Source organism: Lepeophtheirus salmonis, chromosome 4 (genome assembly GCF_016086655.4).
Source record: "Lepeophtheirus salmonis chromosome 4, UVic_Lsal_1.4, whole genome shotgun sequence".
Classification (NCBI taxonomy): domain Eukaryota; kingdom Metazoa; phylum Arthropoda; class Copepoda; order Siphonostomatoida; family Caligidae; genus Lepeophtheirus; species Lepeophtheirus salmonis.
Genome location: NC_052134.2, coordinates 36,184,193 through 36,201,704, shown reverse-complemented (window position 1 = coordinate 36,201,704; position 17,512 = coordinate 36,184,193). Strand labels below are relative to the sequence as shown.

General features: G+C 30.6%; 4 protein-coding genes across 9 annotated transcripts; all 4 read right to left on the bottom strand.

Annotated features, from left to right (window-relative positions):
* Positions 1–688: 688 nt before the first annotated feature.
* On the bottom strand, positions 689–2,862 carry LOC121115837 (phenazine biosynthesis-like domain-containing protein). 2 transcript variants are annotated; one of them, XM_040709996.2, is made up of 3 exons: positions 2,702–2,862; positions 2,397–2,638; positions 689–2,338 (listed from the first exon to the last, which is right to left on the bottom strand). In XM_040709996.2, exons 1-3 carry the CDS (start codon positions 2,751–2,753, stop codon positions 1,754–1,756), a joined length of 879 nt encoding a protein of 292 aa, XP_040565930.1. In that variant the 5' UTR covers positions 2,754–2,862; the 3' UTR covers positions 689–1,753. The 2 variants fall into 2 exon arrangements, with proteins under 2 accessions (XP_040565930.1, XP_040565933.1); XM_040709999.2 differs by having other exon boundaries at positions 2,397–2,654; positions 2,702–2,784.
* A 2,482-nt stretch (positions 2,863–5,344) lies between these two features.
* Positions 5,345–8,780, bottom strand: LOC121115834 (zwei Ig domain protein zig-8). Of its 5 annotated transcripts, none has more exons than XM_071887864.1 (8): positions 8,591–8,780; positions 8,402–8,538; positions 8,115–8,319; positions 7,920–8,046; positions 7,829–7,866; positions 7,598–7,766; positions 7,056–7,523; positions 5,345–5,604 (listed from the first exon to the last, which is right to left on the bottom strand). In XM_071887864.1, the coding sequence occupies exons 1-6, from the start codon at positions 8,652–8,654 to the stop codon at positions 7,720–7,722; spliced, it is 618 nt and encodes a 205-aa protein (XP_071743965.1). In that variant the 5' UTR covers positions 8,655–8,780; the 3' UTR covers positions 5,345–5,604; positions 7,056–7,523; positions 7,598–7,719. The 5 variants fall into 5 exon arrangements, with proteins under 5 accessions (XP_071743965.1, XP_040565926.1, XP_071743964.1 ...); XM_071887863.1 differs by lacking the exon at positions 5,345–5,604 and adding an exon at positions 6,048–6,423; XM_040709993.2 differs by lacking the exon at positions 5,345–5,604 and adding an exon at positions 6,048–6,423 and having other exon boundaries at positions 7,829–7,877; positions 8,591–8,779.
* A 14-nt stretch (positions 8,781–8,794) lies between these two features.
* Positions 8,795–11,730, bottom strand: Pngl (N-glycanase Pngl). Its single transcript, XM_040709990.2, has 6 exons — positions 11,441–11,730; positions 11,021–11,384; positions 10,784–10,960; positions 9,910–10,724; positions 9,355–9,671; positions 8,795–9,304 (listed from the first exon to the last, which is right to left on the bottom strand). Exons 1-6 carry the CDS (start codon positions 11,728–11,730, stop codon positions 8,970–8,972), a joined length of 2,298 nt encoding a protein of 765 aa, XP_040565924.1. The 3' UTR covers positions 8,795–8,969.
* A 9-nt stretch (positions 11,731–11,739) lies between these two features.
* Positions 11,740–13,493, bottom strand: LOC121115836 (fructose-2,6-bisphosphatase TIGAR). The gene is made up of 2 exons (XM_040709995.2): positions 12,760–13,493; positions 11,740–12,627 (listed from the first exon to the last, which is right to left on the bottom strand). The coding sequence occupies exons 1-2, from the start codon at positions 12,950–12,952 to the stop codon at positions 12,128–12,130; spliced, it is 693 nt and encodes a 230-aa protein (XP_040565929.1). The 5' UTR covers positions 12,953–13,493; the 3' UTR covers positions 11,740–12,127.
* Positions 13,494–17,512: the final 4,019 nt, after the last annotated feature.

Genomic DNA, 17,512 nt, shown 5'->3' with positions numbered 1-17,512 from the left:
CGTTATTGAGGAATACTCATTAATGCTTGATGATACAAACACAGTACTCCAAGCTGATGTTGAAGCTTTAAGAAATTTAGCATGTAATCTGGCATTTAATCGAATAACAAGAGGTATTAATATTATCTGATAGCCTGTCCTTTATAGATAGTTTCAATATAAAACCAGGGAGCATTTTAAGAGAAAAAATTTATTGCTGTAAAAATGCCTCCGATAATTTCAAGTGCGATATCAGAGTTGGAGGGATAGCGGGTCATAATAATAGCACAGGGAACGGGTTTGTTTATGCATTGGCTGATGAGAGTGCAGAAGGGGGTACACCAGTCTCTGTCCCCGATTCCATGAGTCAGGCTAAGAAAGCTCTGAGAAAAGCCACTTCGAATGTGTGGCGAACTATATGGCAACTGTAGCAAATCTAAGCAACATATGTTCGAGCCGTACATCGCAATATAAGTTTACAAATACAAGAGATATCAAATCTCAAGTATAGTGGCTATGGTTAGTGGCCACATACATCTTAATAGACATATTTTTAAAATGGATAAAACCCTGAGCCCGATATGTCGACTCTGTGAAAAAGATGAGGAAGCACCATTTCATTTTATCCATTACTGTGGCTGTACAATACAGGAAATGACTGAACTTGCTATGGAGTCTGTTGAAAAGAAAAAATCAATGGAGGTGCAACTTTTGAGGATTTTTAATATTTTGTATATTTATGATTTATTTTATAACAATAAAGTTAGAAACTCTTAGATGAACCTCTACTGGTTGATACCAGATTGAATTCTAGTGTGGTGGGTTGTATCTAGTAGCTAAAAAAAGAAAGTTTATTAGTTATTATTTTGAAAAATATCTCAAAAGTAGCTGACAGAAAAAAATATTTTTATTTTAAGAAGAACATGTATGTTCTATTTTAGAACTATTAATCATAAACAAGATTGATTTATTTACACACATCTATTTCAAGCCTAGAACCTTGGTAGTGTTTAATTAATCTTTATTTAATCTTAGTAAGGAAATGAAAAGAAAATAATTATTTGAATTAAATAAAGTTTACATCCTCATGAAATAACTTTTGGAATATATGTACATATAATGTTGTCATCAAATAATTTTACTAAAAATGCAAAGATCTTTACTTTAAATTGACTATCGGTATAAAATTAAATCTCATTCACGGCATTATCTCGCTAATATAAAACATTTCACTACTTTTTTGTCAGCTGTTAATTTTCTATTTATTTTCTACGTATTAGTGTTCAGAACGTTGATTGGTTGAACTCAAATATAAATTTGTTAAGCTATTTAAAAATTTATAATACTAAATGAAGAATGCAGTTGGAAATATGTTGTAAACTAGCAAAAAACTGATTTTGGGCCCCTTTTTTTTTAGGAAAGGTGAAGATACAATAAAGATAACCCTGTGGTATTATCAGAAATCCATTTGCTTTTAAATTTCACGAAATATAATTTACATTTTTGAAAGATATTATATGTGTATATCAATTAGTTACCTTTATTGTATTACGCAACCTTTCTTCCAAAAAGAAGTAGAAAGAATGGCCCAAAATCAGTTGGAAAGTAGACAATACTTCTTAACTATGGAACTATTATTCAAATGAATTAGGAAAAAAGAAGAGCCCCAGCTGACATCAAAATACACTGTATATTTTTGTACTAGCGAGGTAATGCCGTGATATATCATCAATTGGGATGCCCTAAATACTTTTCTATAAATAAAACACAGCTTTCAAGTGTTGATAAGGCCTTCTATGACAACGCATGCTTTTCCAGAAATAGAAACTCTTCCCTTAGCCTCATTATAATTTAATCTTAATTGGCCTGTTCTTTTTGACAAAACACCTGCAAAAAGTGTTTTTTTGGCTAGAATATCACTCCAATACGGAGCAAGCGCGGTATGACCCGAGCCATTTACTGGATCTTCCGGAATCCCATTCCAAGGAGAGAAGTACCTTGATACAAAGTCATAGCGTTCCTTTATTAAGTCCTTATGTGTTACTATAACTCCACGTATGCAATCATTAGATTTGACTTTTAACATTTCCTCACAATTAGGTTCTATCCTCAAAATATCATCGGAAGTAATTTTAGTCTCATCCAACCGGAGCAAAAGTTTCTTGGTTCCAGGTGAAAATTTAAATTCGAGTACCTTATTCAAATCTGGCAGAATCGCTTTAGCAATTTCTATAGCAGGGTCTACAAGGGATTTGTCTAGGTTATCAGTTGGGTTATGAGGGAAGTTCATGGATATATAACCATCATTCTCTAACTCGACATGGAGTTCATCTCCTCCCATTGTTTCAAAGGATAATTTCTGAATGAAAAGACATGGATTTATGATTGATTGATTTTTAAGATCGTTATTTTCTCACATTTTTATTCTTTTTTCGATAAAAAAGTACCGCTGCAGAGGCAAGAGTCGCATGTCCACAAAGGGGAACTTCATTGGAGGGAGTGAACCATCGAATATAGAACTCATTTTCTGATACAAAATCATTGACATTTTTACATAAAACGAATGCAGTTTCACTTAATTTGATCTCGGAAGCAATTTTCTGTTTAAAGGAATCTTCAATATCGCTCTTTAATAGAACAACAGCGGCGGGGTTACCATCTAAATATATATTAATCTTAACTTAACTTAATTTTACTACCTTAAACTATAAAATTCACTTACAAAAAGGTTTATCCGTAAAAGCATCTACTGTATAGACTTCAAACGTAGACATTGTACCTTAAACTAATGTTGACTACTTCATTGAGTATAGAGAAAATTTATAGTGAATGGACTCAATAACCGGTTACTCAGGAAAATCGTCTTACACATACCCCTGTATGTAGGATTAATTTATTGATTCAAAGAATGTAATAAAATGAGAAATTTGAACTTTCATATAGAGATAAAATCAAATATGTAATAGTTCAACTTATTTTAAGATTACTAGTAGTTCGTATAGAATGATATTTGTTTATCAAAATTCATAAGTATAATCTTGAATATTGTACTAATACATAAATTACTTGTTACTACACAGTTTTGACGGTAAATGAAGAATTATACAAAGCAATATTTTTGCCGTATTGTTCAATTTTTGAATCAACAATTACATAAATTATTATGTGTATAATGCAGTGACGGAGTGGCAAGTGAGGAGTTCGTGTCTCCCCTCTACATTGTATATTTATGAGGCCCAAAACATACAGGGGTGTCAAATTAGAAAGAAGATATTGCAAAAAAAAAATATATGAATAAAAAAAAATTAAAATTGATCTTGAATTATGTCTAAAAAGATAACTCACTTAGCACGGAGTCACCCCATTAGCACAATCATGTACACTGTATTGTGTTGTCACCTGTCGATTTTTCAACGATTTCCCAACATCAGAGTTCTGAACATTGATTGATTGAATTCGAATGAACTCTTTTAAGTTCTGAATAATTCCCATTAATTATTGAAAAATAATTAGATAATTATGAAACTACAAACTGCTTTTGACACTTTTTTCTGATATTCTAAGTTAGGTTAGAGTGCAATTTTCCACATATCCGTTCATTTCTTTTTTATTGAGGAATATTATAAAAAAAAAAAAAATTATTTAAGAGAAGATAGTGAATGTACAGAGTATAAAATCCAACACATTCATGGGGATGCTTGTAAATATGTGAGATAGCAATTTTTTATTCCCCAAAGTGTATGATCTCAGATTATGTATCACCGGGGTCAAGTAGGATGTAATGAATAAGATCTCCAAGCTTTTAAATAATATCATTGATTATTTTTTATTCCTTTACTTCCGATTTTATTTAAATGACTCTGAAGTCTGAACTAAAGTGTATAAACTGCTCCTGTTATAAGGACTTCAGCTGTGGACATACCCAACCAGTCGTAAATAAAGAAGAACAAAAGTATTATTCGATAAGTTTCCCATTTATATAACTATTTATTTTAAAAAATTATACTAAGCGGCTTCTTGAAAGTATCGAGAAAATAATCCAAATCAAAAAAGAAACCTATTCCCCAAACAAAATCTTAGTCTTAAGAGAACAATTCTACTTAGGTTAGCTAACTCAATGAAATTTTTTTCTAATAGTAAAAATAGATCAAAAACGTAATTTATATATTATACTATATTAACTTTTTATTTATTGATAATGTTTTGCTTATAAAACCTAATAAATTTTTTTTAAAAGAGATGAATCAGATAAACAGTTGAGATTAGAGTTATAATTTTGGGTAACGTTTCCCGGGCAAAAATGTCCATGAATTTGAGACTGAATGGTGGGAAATGCACACAGACTTCAACAGAAGTTATTACGGTAGCTATTTAACGTATATCACTTAGATATTAGTTCAATGTTCAATTATGATTCGGAAAAAAAAGAATCCATCCTATCTTTTATTGATATTTATGTCTTTCTTAGTGGTTGAATAGATCGTGAAGTCACCTATTTGTTTGGTTGCAACCTTTCTGTAATAAAAGCTGATTAAAATCAATGATGAAGTTCTTGTCTTTTTTTTTTTTTTTTTTTTAATTTCATAATAATATTCAATGATTTGTCACCACTACATTCAAAATGTCCCTGATTTTCAATTTTAGGAATATGGTATCCTTATTTATGGCCCTAGTCGAGTTGCTAGTCTTCGTTGGTGAGGCCAAGTTAAGTTGCAAGTCTTCAAAGTATAAATTCAAATCCAAGTTGAGTCTCATCCCCTTTATATTACTTCGAGAAGATATAGGACGTTTCATTTTAGTTTTCAATATTGAAATAATACAATTTTAAAAATTAGTCATAATTACTCTACTTCTTTATGATATTCAAGAGTATATTTCACCGTATTTAAGGAGTTACTTAAAAATCCCTTCCGACATATATAACATTATGTATATACTCTTTAAAAAATCGATCATTATGTCAAATTCAGCCTCTCCCCAAAAACTCTTAGAAGTTTTTCGTCTCTTCTAAAAAAATAGTCCATCCCAAAATAAAATTTTGCGGACGGTTTCCAACTTTTTTAACAAATAGAAGCCGCTTCAAATAATTTATGTTGAATCCTCACTTTATTTGACATTTAAATATCTTTTCCATAAAAGAATTAATTGATGTGTATAAACAACTATATTTTCCATTGTTTTGGTCAACTAACTTCCGACTTCAGGAAATTTCCCCAGATTTTGATCAGCGTAGGTGCTATATGAAGTGAGTTATAGGGAGATGGGGAACGCACTCTTATTTAAAGGAAGAAATTTCTACAAATATAATCAATCCCACGTAGAATCTCTATTAATTTTTGAAACATAATTCAAACTTGCACCACAATAAAATTAAGCTTTAATTTATTCCGATAAAAAATATGCATGAATCCTAACAATGTTCAGCTCTTCTACAAATCTAAATGCCTTCTTTCTCGGAAATATTCTCCCTGGCTTTATCATCGTCCAAATAAATTAATTAATCCTTTCAAGTATGACGTGATAGTCCATGTGCGTAGTTGGCAGGAGGAATGGAAAGATATGTTGCCTCAGAATTTTATGCATTTTATGTTTTTCTTCCATATTTATCCTGTCCTGATCTGCACCCTAGGATAAATATTAAAGTAAGTATTCGCTACATTTTTTTTTATATGATTATTATTTAAAATATATATTTATGTATTTGATATTTAGACATGTTCTTGTTTTTGGTATCAGTTATTGTCGATATTTGATATGTGCATTATGCTTTTCTCCATGTAAAAAGAGTAGTGAAATGTTGATAACGCTAATCGCAAACTAAAGCCTTTTTAAATATCGGAGGCAACGTTTAGAGGCTTAACTTGAATTTAGAGTCAAAGACAAATTTGTGACTCAGTCCCACCTCTGGACATGCGAATAAAATGTGTGTAACATACGCTATTTTATTTATAGTATGAATATGTCATTAAAAGTCAAGTAAATTATTAAAGTATCTCTGAAAACAACTTATTTATAATTAAGTAGAAATATACCTAGTTTTTAGAATAAAACTAATTTTGAAACACTCATTTATGAGTTTGTGGAGTTTTCTTATTTTTTAATTTTAAATAAGGGCTTAGAATCATAACATCAATTGTGAACATAAGCTGACGAAATACATGTGAGATTATTTGAAATTATTTATTAAATTAAATAAGCATTGAATTATTATAGGTTATTCAGAGTAACTCAGAAGTTATTCAGAAGTAACAGAGAGTCTGTTACTTCCCTTCGAATATCTAACAGTCCTCTCCCATTTGGATTCAAGTTTCAGATTAGGAGGCACATTGAAACCAGGAAAACCATGGTATAGGATCTTAGGGGTGCCGTCATAACTAGATAGCTAGAGATATCCATGAATGATACAACTATTCGCCGTTAGTAGTATACTGGTGAAATCATAATCTAAAATAGCAGTGGAAGAAAAAAATATTAAATACTGTAGATGATGTGTCTTGACGAGGTTGAAGAGACACAAATTATTAAATAAAGGAATCCAGGACGACCGAGATAAATGAGAAGAGAAGAGATGGAGAGGAATAAGGCAACGATGTAATCGCTATTTCTATATTCACTCTATTTTAAGCAAGTGTAATTCTACACAAGACAGCTGTAAAAATGTCATGACAATCTGTTACTTAGTTTGTGACTTTTTGTGCAAGTGTGACGCTACTTATGTTATTTCTAAAACAATGGATGATAAACAATTTCATGTTTTAATTTTACACTACTGCTTGATGGGAAAAAATACAGTTTAAGCTAAAAAAGTGTAATGGGAACTCTGCTCGCTCCATACAGCTAATAAAAATGACTTTGAAAAAAATGTACGAAAAAAACATGTTTTGTCATTTTTAAGCCCAGTATATTTCAGTCCATGTAATTCTTCGTCTTTCACTCATTAGTGATTATTTTATGCTTATTGTTCTCTCTTCAAGAATAAAAGAATATTGATGAAATACTTTGGTTAAAAAAAATTGTTTTCAGGTAGCAATTAAATAAAAAGAATTCAATCATCAAATTTTATACTTTTTACTAACCTCTAATATGATATGAATGATGATTTATGATGAATTTATGCACAAAGGCATATCTATTTCCTAGAAGTTCTTCCTGGATATTATTTATTCTCATCTTCCACTCCTTTTACAATTCTTTTTTCATATTCAACCTCAGGTTAGATAAATAATACTACCAAATAAAAACCATTCTTTAAAACCTCGATAATTAATTCCAGAATTTGTTAATAACACAGAAACTAATTAAGTACCATCCCATCATAAATTGGATACATAAAATATATATATGATAAATGTGTAATTTAGATGACGGTTTCAAAAATATGAGAAACAAAAGATATTAAAAAGATTTTGTTATTCTCTGGAATAGATAAAAACTCTAAGGAAGTAAGGGAGGGTTAAATATGAAACATAGTATTGATATAAGGCACAATATCCTGATACTCTCCTTGATTGATGCAGAACTTGATAAAACCTTGGTTTGATATCCTGAAATGAAGTCAAAAGAAATAAACATCATGAATTGTCCTAAGGAAAATTAAAATTTTGAAAAAAGAACCCACCTTCCAAAACAAATATTCGAATTTTTGCCTCCACTCCATCACTTGGACAGCACGTATAAGTACCCTCGTCACTTTTTCTTGCGTCTTTTATAAGAAGACTACTAAAGGTATAGTTTCCAATATCAGTTATCAGGCTCACTCCCTCTCTTTGTGAGTAATAACTTATAACCTATTAAAAATTTAAGAAAATTAATTATTCAAAAATACATCTACATTAGAAAAACTTCAGACTTGATCCATATGATACCAAAAAACCATTTTTGAAGGATCTGCAATAGAGCTACGACACGTAATATTAATTAAAGCGCCTCTTTCAACATACATATCTGGCTTATCGGATATGATTTCCGTCCAAACACGTGAATCTGTTTCTGAGTCTAAGAATTGTTTTTTAGTAACATGTACTTCTTTAGAGTTCTTATTCTGTCCTGCACTTTCATCATTTATCACTTTTAAGATACATAATACATATGATATGTGAAATTATGATTGCATACACGTAATTGTATTTATTTACCATCTAAAAATAGTTGCAATCGTAAAATAGGTTTTGAAGACATTTGACACTCATACCATCCCCTGTCTTCCTTTCTTACATGCTTAATTTGAAGTAAATATTCTCGTATTCCTGGCTGATATATCCCACGGAATCTTTCATCAGATGTAAAAGTATAACTTTCTACAGTTAATATGTGCAAATCCGACGTACGTAACCAAGATAGCTAGAAACCATATGTATCAAAAAGAAGTAATGATATTATACTTTATTAGTAATGAACGCGTTGAGATTATGAAACGTTTTACTGTGTAATTGAGCCGATCTTGAATTTTGCATGACAATAATGCATTCTGACCTAAGGGTACAGATATCTTTTTTAAGCTTTTCTCATCGAAGGATGGAAAGTGCTGAAACTGGGTGTTATGATACTCTATTCTTTGACCTGAAAGAGTTGTATGATATATTTAAAAATTTGCCTTATGAACAAAATTCACCTGGCAGTCCTTGTACAAATGCTGACAGTATAATTAAACACTTCGATAACTCCATTGAATCCATAAAAGTAGTAAACAACCAAGGAACTCCCCATGAACAACTTACAATGAGAGCGATGAAGAATAATATCACGTACTACTTAAATGAAACTCTTGCCAAAAATACTTTCTTTTTTAGTCTTTCAATGAATGACTAAACTTAAATCATATTTAACATTTATTTAATGTAATAGATACATTATTTTAATGTTGGTTAAAATGACAATCATACAAAAAAAAATACAATATATAACTGTAGAAAAAAGAACTAAAATAAATGCAGTGACTAAATTGATCACATTGGGTTCTTTTTAATGGTAACAATATTAAAATGTAATATTTAAGCATCATTTTGCATCAAAATCTTTAATTTTAGAGCAAGTCCTTCTGAAAACTTGGTGGATGCACGAAATAATTGAGCATGTTGCCAAGCAACATCACCTTTTCCCCCAGAGAGAGAAGCCGTGAGGCTTACTTTTTTGGCACCAGCCAATGCTTCACTATTTAGAGTGGTCGAAGACGAAGGAATGAGGCATACATTATTGCCACAAAGTTGCCACAAAACTCGACCATTTTCGTAGGTTTTGCTCTCAATTTTGAGTTCGATGCACTTAACAGATAAATTAGTCTCACTCAAATCTATGTCCCAGCTTAATTTTCCAGTTTCTAATCTTTCTGGAATGAGTTTAATAAAACAGAGCATTTAAGCATCCCAAAATAAGTACCTTTTCTTGCCAAATAAACCATGTTCCAATCTCTCTCTTCTTTTCGGAACAAATCTTTCATTTCTGATAATCCATTTCTCCAACCAACAATACGTTCTTTTCCTCGGATATACGTATCTTCGATAACGTTGTAGCAAAGTTCAAATTCCTTTGTTTCACATTCGTGCTCATTTGGTTTCCACACATATGGTTTAAATTGTTCACCCACTTCTCCTCGTTGTAATCTCCATGCAGAGGATCCAGATTGTCGACCAGGTAAGGATTCATCCAAATTTATTGGATTTTTTTGAGACATGAGTTCAACTAAATCTTTTAATCTAAATAAATTTAGAGAATAATTCTAATTACAATGATGAATTTAAATATATATATGTATAATTGAAGCATAAATTTGTTAATTATTGAAATATAATATTCCTATAAATGAAGAAGACCTGAAGAATACAAAAGTAATAAACATTTTAGTTCAAACTGCTGTATATAAAGAAGATAAATTTCTAAATCTACATAAATATCTTTTTATATATTTTTTAATTTGTATATAAACGTACTCACCTTCGTTGAACGCAAAGTTCCTTCTGTTCTTTAGAAAGATTATTCATTAGACTATCCGTTAAGTTACCAATTGTATCACTTAGCCATTTCTCTTGCACTAAATATCTCTTATTCTTTTTAGTTTCTTCAATGCATTTTACATATCTCGGGGTTACATCTATAACCTCATATATTGAAGTAGCAATAACATAGGACAATTCTTTTTTCCAGCCAACTTCATAAAGAAGGGGTTTATCAAGCACTCCTTCGCATGGGTCAACATGTACCCATCGATCTTGATGTTCACTGAAAATCTCAACCCATACATGGTCTGTCCAATCCAACACTCGTCTTACATCATATTTCATACTCCTAGCCAAGAGTGCGAAACAATTAGCCCACTCTCCACATCTCCCTCTACGAGTTTCAAGTAACTTGGATGGATTTGAATGATAGCGTGGAAATCTGAAATCTGATCTAAAACAAAGGGGACACTCATATTTCTCTACAATGCTTGCTCCATCACGGAGTTCTATATCAGTAGGAGTAACACAACCTATGGTTTTAGTTACTTGATCATTACAATTACTACATTTGGGGGCATCAAACCACTGGAAAAAATCGTTTTTAAACCAACTCAGTAGTTCCATTAGAAGCAGATCCTTCATTAATTTATCATTTACATACTGATGGTATTTTGAAGCCTCTTTTGCTTTCATTTCTAAGCTTTCATGTGGAATACAAGAAGTCGCCAAAGCCTGATTAATAGAACTTTCATAAGTTTTGGACAATTCAATTTCATTTAATATTTTTTGGTTGAATTCGGAGGTTTTTTCCTAAATGAAAAAAGTTAATAAGTACACACTTTATTTCGAGCAACTCAATTAACATTCACATTCTGAAAAGTTGAATTATTTCTTGCCGAAGAGCTTTGAGCGCCCACAATTGAAGTAAGAGCAATTTCAGGTTCTTCTTGATTAGTCTTATTATCAATCATATCCTTAATTTTATCCCTAAAGGCAGTAAGTATTGAAATTGAAGCATTCATAGGAAGAATCAAACAATCGTCGGACTGAAAGAAAATAGAATAGAATAAAAATCATTTTTTAAATTATATAATAAACAATGAAACCTCTTCAAATCCAACCGTGAACAAGACTTCAAAAGCCCCATTTGCGTTCAATAATGCAGAAGAAATTTTGGGATTTCCAAGCTTAATGGAGCGATACTTCATATTTGTAGGGTCCTTGATAACATTGGACAAAAGACGGTTTAATATATCGCAAGCAGAGTCCATTATATCTTTTTCATTGTCTTTAAGTAAATTTAAACTTGTTGTATCGACAACAGAACACATTGAATCCCATATACTGAATGCAGCAGATCCTTTGGAAGTTATTTCACTTCTAGCATCCCGAGACATAACAGATCCATCAAAAAGATTAACGACAACTAGAGCAGGAATGCCGTTAACTTCCAATCGAGATCCAAGAAGTCTTAAATCATGAAGTATTTCAAATAACAATTATCATTATGGATTATCAATACATACCCCCGAAGAGTAGAGTTTTTATAATCGATAGACATCCATCCTCCATGCGCTTCTTTCATGTACGAATACATTTCCTCCTCAGTTCTATCAGAAGACACAAATATCACTTCCCCTTTTTTGCCTAGTGCACCGGCATAAGCTTGAGCCAATATAGGAGTAAACTGTCGGCATGGTGGACACCAATGGGCAGAAAAGTAAAATACGGCATATTTTTTCCCTTTAAGATAATTATTGGCAACGGTTTCTCTTCTCTCCGCGTTTACCAACTTGACACCATTAAGGATCTCCATCTATGACAATCTATAAAAACAAATATAGATTAGAGGATAAACAAAGGTGAAAAAAAAGATGAATAACATAAATTTATTTATAATATATTTAACTATTACATTGAAGATATTATTGAACCATAATATTACATATTATCATTATTCTTTTTTGGTAACTCTAAAAAGGATGAAATTTAGAAAATAAATTAAGAAGCCCTCGCGTTCAATTCATTTACGAAAAGATTTGCCATTAATAGTTGTTAATCAATCATAAAAATGACATAAAATTCAAAGGGCGAAACCGTTTACTCCTTGAATCCGAACATATAATATTTTAGTGGATAATGTTTTTGAAAAAGAAGGTGATGACGACAACAGAAAGTAGCAAATAAAGTATGATTTCTTTATTTGAATGAAATTAACGGATGTTGTCTTTGAAAACATCTTGTTGCGAATTATCTTCAGGTTCTAGATGAGACTTATCATAGAGTAATATGGTATCAATTGATTTAATAACGTCGTCTTCAACATCAAATATAATTTCTGAGATTCCTGTATTAGGAGAAGTGGCAACTCTTAACTCAATTCCAAAGGTTTCTATTTCAAGAGACATTAAATACTTGATTATTTCCCTTATTACACCACCGTGACAAACGACCAAGATACAGTCTTCTTTTTTTGCCTTTGACAATACAACATCATGAAGACATTTTTTAATTCTTCCAGCAAATATTTTAGGAGTTTCAGCTCCTTCAGGAGTATAATACTCGGGTTTTTCTCCGCTTTTTACTACAGACTTGATAAATTCTGCTAAAGGTCGATTTTCGGCCGCTCCAAACATTCTTTCTCTAAATTCAGTAACTTTTTCAACGGCAGGCCAAGATGAACCCGCATTCTTTTTCACAATCTCTGCTGTTTCTGAAAAATATATTGTATTAACGTTATAATCATTATCAATAATAATTAAATTAAGAATTATTTATTTCTAATTGACTCATAAATCATAATGACGAATAACTGAATAAGAATCACGAATAAATGTATCCTCACCAAAAGCTCTTGCGAGGTCAGAACTAATAATGCGGTGGAAAATTTTATTAGATAATGCTTTTCCGGTGCGATCAGACTGTTTCCGCCCATTTGCGTTCAGAGGAGCATCATGATGTCCTTGAAGAATCCGTCTTTCATTATGAGCGGTTTGGCCATGACGGAGGAAAACTACTGTAAAGCGTGTTGATCCCATTCTACTCTTGATCTTTTGGAGTCAGTTTTGTATTATGATTGATGACGGATATCTATGGATGAAGGCTGAAGCACTATTGCAGAGAGGTGGGAAGAACGTCAAATATGACGTCATCAATCAAGTACACACTCAGCTATTTCATATTTCTATCTTGTGTAGGGGAGACTGAAGCAGACTCTTACTGTTGGTTGTCACTTGTCTATGGTATACGGTATACCTTTACTCCCTCAGATACATAGAGACAGAAAAGTATTTTCATCGATTTATAGCCTTGTTAGTTACAACTTGTACATTTACCATAGATGTGGTAATAATGTGATGGATGAGAATATGCTATAATCAAAAGGAATATTCCATGATCGACATATGAATGTGGTAGTTTGAACTATTTTGATAACAATAACTCAAATATAAGTTTACAGTGACACATCGTAAAGTTCAAATGCCCACAGTATTATGTATTTATTAATTGTTACTCATAAATACATAATAATCACGTAATTTTATGTGTAGTTCTTTGGAGGACTTTTTATTTGTAACTAAAACAATAGAAAAGTACATATATAAAATCTTATAATAACAATAATACCAGTAGAAAAGAAAGACCCTATATATTATTTAAACTACTGAGGACCACAAATTTTAATAGATCCAATTAAATTAAATGATTATTATCAATTAATATTTGTAATCAAAAATATTACCAATAGAAACTTTGTTAACGACATTCATTTGTTGAAAGTTGAAATGTCTTGTTCTTCCTTTATTTTGGATTTGGTTTTTGAATCTGAATAAAGAAAATTCAAGTGTATTTCACAATGAGTCAAATGTCGCAAAATATAAATAGTTGAATTCAGAGCCAAGATCACAAAATATTATTCCAAACTACAAATTAAGAATAATTTATTTTAAGTTGTGTGTAGTTTTAATGAAATCGTTTATGTTTATTTATTATTTTGAGGACTGAGGATTTAAATTTGATTTTGAGATTATGATTCGAATAATTTCATTAGGTTGGATTTATAATATTTAGAGATCCTGCCTCCAAATCTGCGTCTTTTTAAAAATTTGCAACTCCAAATCATAGATAAATATACATATTATTTCTATTCCAACCCGACTCAGTGAGTAAATACATTTAACTTTGCTGACTTCCAGTTCACTCATCAGCCAAAATTATTACTTTATGGGAATTAGATGTACCTAGTTTCAAAAAATTACATTATTTTGATCCTTTTAATCTCATAAATGGGGATATAGAAAATTTATACAGTCTGAATGATGTTTCCAATTGGTTCTATTTCGGCTCCAAATAAATCTTGTTCATCCCAATGAATTTCCGGTTCAATTTTATGTAATTACATACAATTACATTATTTTGATCCTTCTAAACTCCTGAATTGGATATATGAGTAAGTGATACAGTCTGAATGATGTTTTCTATCCATTTTTTGCACGGCAACTAACATGTAATTTATTCATAACGATGATTATCTATTTATATTATTATTTTCAAAGATCAATGGAAGATAAAATATTTCATATTATTGGAATAAAACTTACTACATTAAGGATGATATTGAGATATTGGAAGAATCAGTGCATCATCAAGACTTTAATTTGAAAAATCATATCAGCTTTATCATAGAAAAACTTCACCTTCACTCTGTAAGTGCGAAAGGACGAAGATACTCTCTTGAATTTTGAGGAATTTCAATACTTTGGCACAATACAAGCCCAGCCTTAAATAATTAAATTAAAGAATCTGTAATTATTTACTCGCCATCTGAATCGCGCATAGAAAGAATAAAAAGTGTGTTCTCAGTTCAAGAAAAAATCTAGAGTTAAATTATTATAATAATTATTATGCAAACATTATAAAACCATACTTTGTTTTATGGTGAAGAGTGTACTTCGTAAATACATTGACATGGTAGCTACGGTACCAATCACAATCACAAATTAAATATTAAATCTTTCATTATAAAATAATATTATATGAAAGTTCTTTAAGTAGTTACTAAAGTTGGCCTAGAACCCATTGCAACCATTACGGATGCGCATGATTCAAACAGAAAATTCTATATGGATGAACTAGGAAATATAATTTTTCCTAGATATATACTGAATACTGAAAAAAAATATTTATGTTATTCGATTTGGTAGATATCTTCAAAAAAAATTTATAACAACTTTACTAGCAGACGAAAATTATCATGTCCATCTTTTGAAAATGAGGATGTTATTCTTGAAGCCGAATTTTGGCATGTGAGCCAGATCTACTACATGGAGCTAGGCCAGGGATTGAAATTAGCTTCATCATAAAGTAATTGCTCCTCAATCAATTGAAAAGTTTAATGTTGATCTTTCTGTAAGGTTTTTCACGAGTCCACTCTGAATGCACTTAACCATTATATATCGAAAGATGATCAATTCAGAAGCTTCAAATAAACAGCATAAGTTATGGATATTCTTAAGCGCTTTTAGAATGGCATAAATGTGAATCCTCATACTATGTGCGTCCAAAAGAGAGATTATTCATTAAAACCAATTTCTGTAAATGAGCAGGAAGAAATTGATTTCTTGATTAAGTTTGCAGAATGGATTAAAAGATGGGAGACACTCTCAAAGAAACATGGTGGTGATTTATCTTCCGAGAAATTTCATAACACCTATCAAACATCTATAGTACTAGCCCCTTTAGTCATATATTTACTGGATAAAAATAAAGTTAAGTTTATTTTTTTCATGAAATTAATTCGGCCCAATAAAAAGGCGTTTTGGGTAGTATAGACAACTTCCTGGTGGAAATTACTATATCAGTTGTACACATTTTTTTTAGGCTGAAAAAAAACTCGTGGTAGCCTACTTTTAAAATCAATTGCATCAATTTTATTCAATATAAAAGAGTATAATTATACGAGTGAAGAAGATGTTTCTACATTTATCAACCTTATATCTTCCAATTCTGCAATGGAATTAGATTCACTTAAAGGTCTGGAGCCTCTCATTTATTTTGTATATGGTTATCTTACCCATTCTATTTTAAAACTGTTAAATCGAGAGTGCTGCACCAAGTTCTAATCTTCGGATAGAGATATTATTTTCTCTATGGATGAATTGGGAATATATCAAGAATTAGACTCCTTTGTGAATGAAATTAATAAAGGTGGTTTAAAAAAACCCATTGATGTAATCTATCTTCTTGGATGACATCTCTATGAACTGTTACAACATATTTTTTTCAAATAAAGAAAGATGAAATATTATTTTATATTCTTGGCTACTCCAAGAAGTGTTTTTGTAAAAGGTGCATTAAGATTTTTTACTTCTAATCAAACTACAGCATGGATTGAAAAATCTTAATGTAGTAATAATCATCTTGTTAGCATCACTTTCCTTAATGAAATTGCATCAAAAATGTTTAATATGTTTGGGAAAAAAAAATGGAGTCTGAAGCTAACAGCCATCTTCAATTAAACAAAGAAAGGAAAAGTGCTTGCAAAAATTCTTCTAATAATAATAAAAAATTTCAAAGCTGAAATAAGATTGATTAGTGAATTAATTCCTTTTTTTCTCAATGTCATTTGTATATTGTACATATTATATTTGTTTCATTATAAAATTAAGTTCAATTAAAATTATGCGTTAAGTTTTCAATAAAAAATTAAATTTTTAGTCGTTTAATAGGGTAAGTTAGGACTTATGAGCAGTTAAAGTTTCAATTTAGTATATTTACTTTATTAATATCATAAATCCATTTGCACTATAGTAATAAAAAAAAAAGGGCACGCCAAAAGAAAATATCGTTACATTTTCATTTCAGTGTCCCCTGGGCACTGTATAAGCAGCCACTAATCAGGCCCAACCAATGAGTTCTAATAATATTTGGAGTGAACCAAGGATTAATCACCTAACCTCATGTATGGGAATGTGTATTTTTTAAGGTCAAAAATCAAATGGCAAAACCTAATTGACTTTGTACAATTTTACTCAATTTTTATTTCAACAGCATCAGAAAATCTATGTGAAGTCACGTGCTACAATTAATATATCTTTCACCATGGCAACATTTTTGAATGTAAATAAAAAAGTTTTTGATTTAAAAAACTTGCATAGAGTATATTTTTTAGTCGGAATTTGCTACATACATTATCTTTATCATTTTTCCACAAGAAAATTACAAAAAAATTACCAAAAATAATGTTTATATCGAACATTTTATCTGTTAAAGTTAGGAGTCATTTTTTTGGCAAAGGATTTATAATTTATATTACGTAAATCTTAGTAGAGAATTAAGAAAGAGAAAGATTATTTCGAAGGGTTGAATGGTAATTAATTGATTAATAATATTAATATTATATTAGACACTATTGCGTCCGTGCCATCTTCATTTTATCACTGAAAATTATTATTAATTTTATTTTATATAATAATAGCATAATTAGTAGTGTAGTTGTAAAAATACATTATATCTGTGATAAATGTGGAAAAGTAATTTATAATTACCTCTTCACATTCACCCTAAGATGTAGCTAGTTTAATGGTTTCAAATTTGCT

Excerpts from the sequence above, each read along its gene's own strand:
- LOC121115834 (XM_040709992.2), bottom strand. The coding sequence starts at position 8,654 with ATGGATTCAATGGAGTTATCGAAGTGTTTAATTATACTGTCAGCATTT. Across the intron at positions 8,539-8,590 it reads ATTTGTACAAGGACTGCCAG|GTCAAAGAATAGAGTATCAT; the intron begins GTGAATTTTGTT and ends CAACTCTTTCAG. Across the intron at positions 7,524-7,597 it reads TCGAATATTTGTTTTGGAAG|GATATCAAACCAAGGTTTTA; the intron begins GTGGGTTCTTTT and ends ACTTCATTTCAG.
- Pngl (XM_040709990.2), bottom strand. The coding sequence starts at position 11,730 with ATGGAGATCCTTAATGGTGTCAAGTTGGTAAACGCGGAGAGAAGAGAA. Across the intron at positions 10,961-11,020 it reads TCACGGTTGGATTTGAAGAG|TCCGACGATTGTTTGATTCT; the intron begins GTTTCATTGTTT and ends ATTTTCTTTCAG. Across the intron at positions 9,672-9,909 it reads GAACTTTGCGTTCAACGAAG|ATTAAAAGATTTAGTTGAAC; the intron begins GTGAGTACGTTT and ends AAATTTATTTAG.
- LOC121115836 (XM_040709995.2), bottom strand. The coding sequence starts at position 12,952 with ATGGGATCAACACGCTTTACAGTAGTTTTCCTCCGTCATGGCCAAACC. Across the intron at positions 12,628-12,759 it reads TGACCTCGCAAGAGCTTTTG|AAACAGCAGAGATTGTGAAA; the intron begins GTGAGGATACAT and ends TATATTTTTCAG.
- LOC121115837 (XM_040709996.2), bottom strand. The coding sequence starts at position 2,753 with ATGTCTACGTTTGAAGTCTATACAGTAGATGCTTTTACGGATAAACCT. Across the intron at positions 2,639-2,701 it reads TTTTACGGATAAACCTTTTT|ATGGTAACCCCGCCGCTGTT; the intron begins GTAAGTGAATTT and ends ATATATATTTAG. Across the intron at positions 2,339-2,396 it reads ATCGAAAAAAGAATAAAAAT|AAATTATCCTTTGAAACAAT; the intron begins GTGAGAAAATAA and ends CTTTTCATTCAG.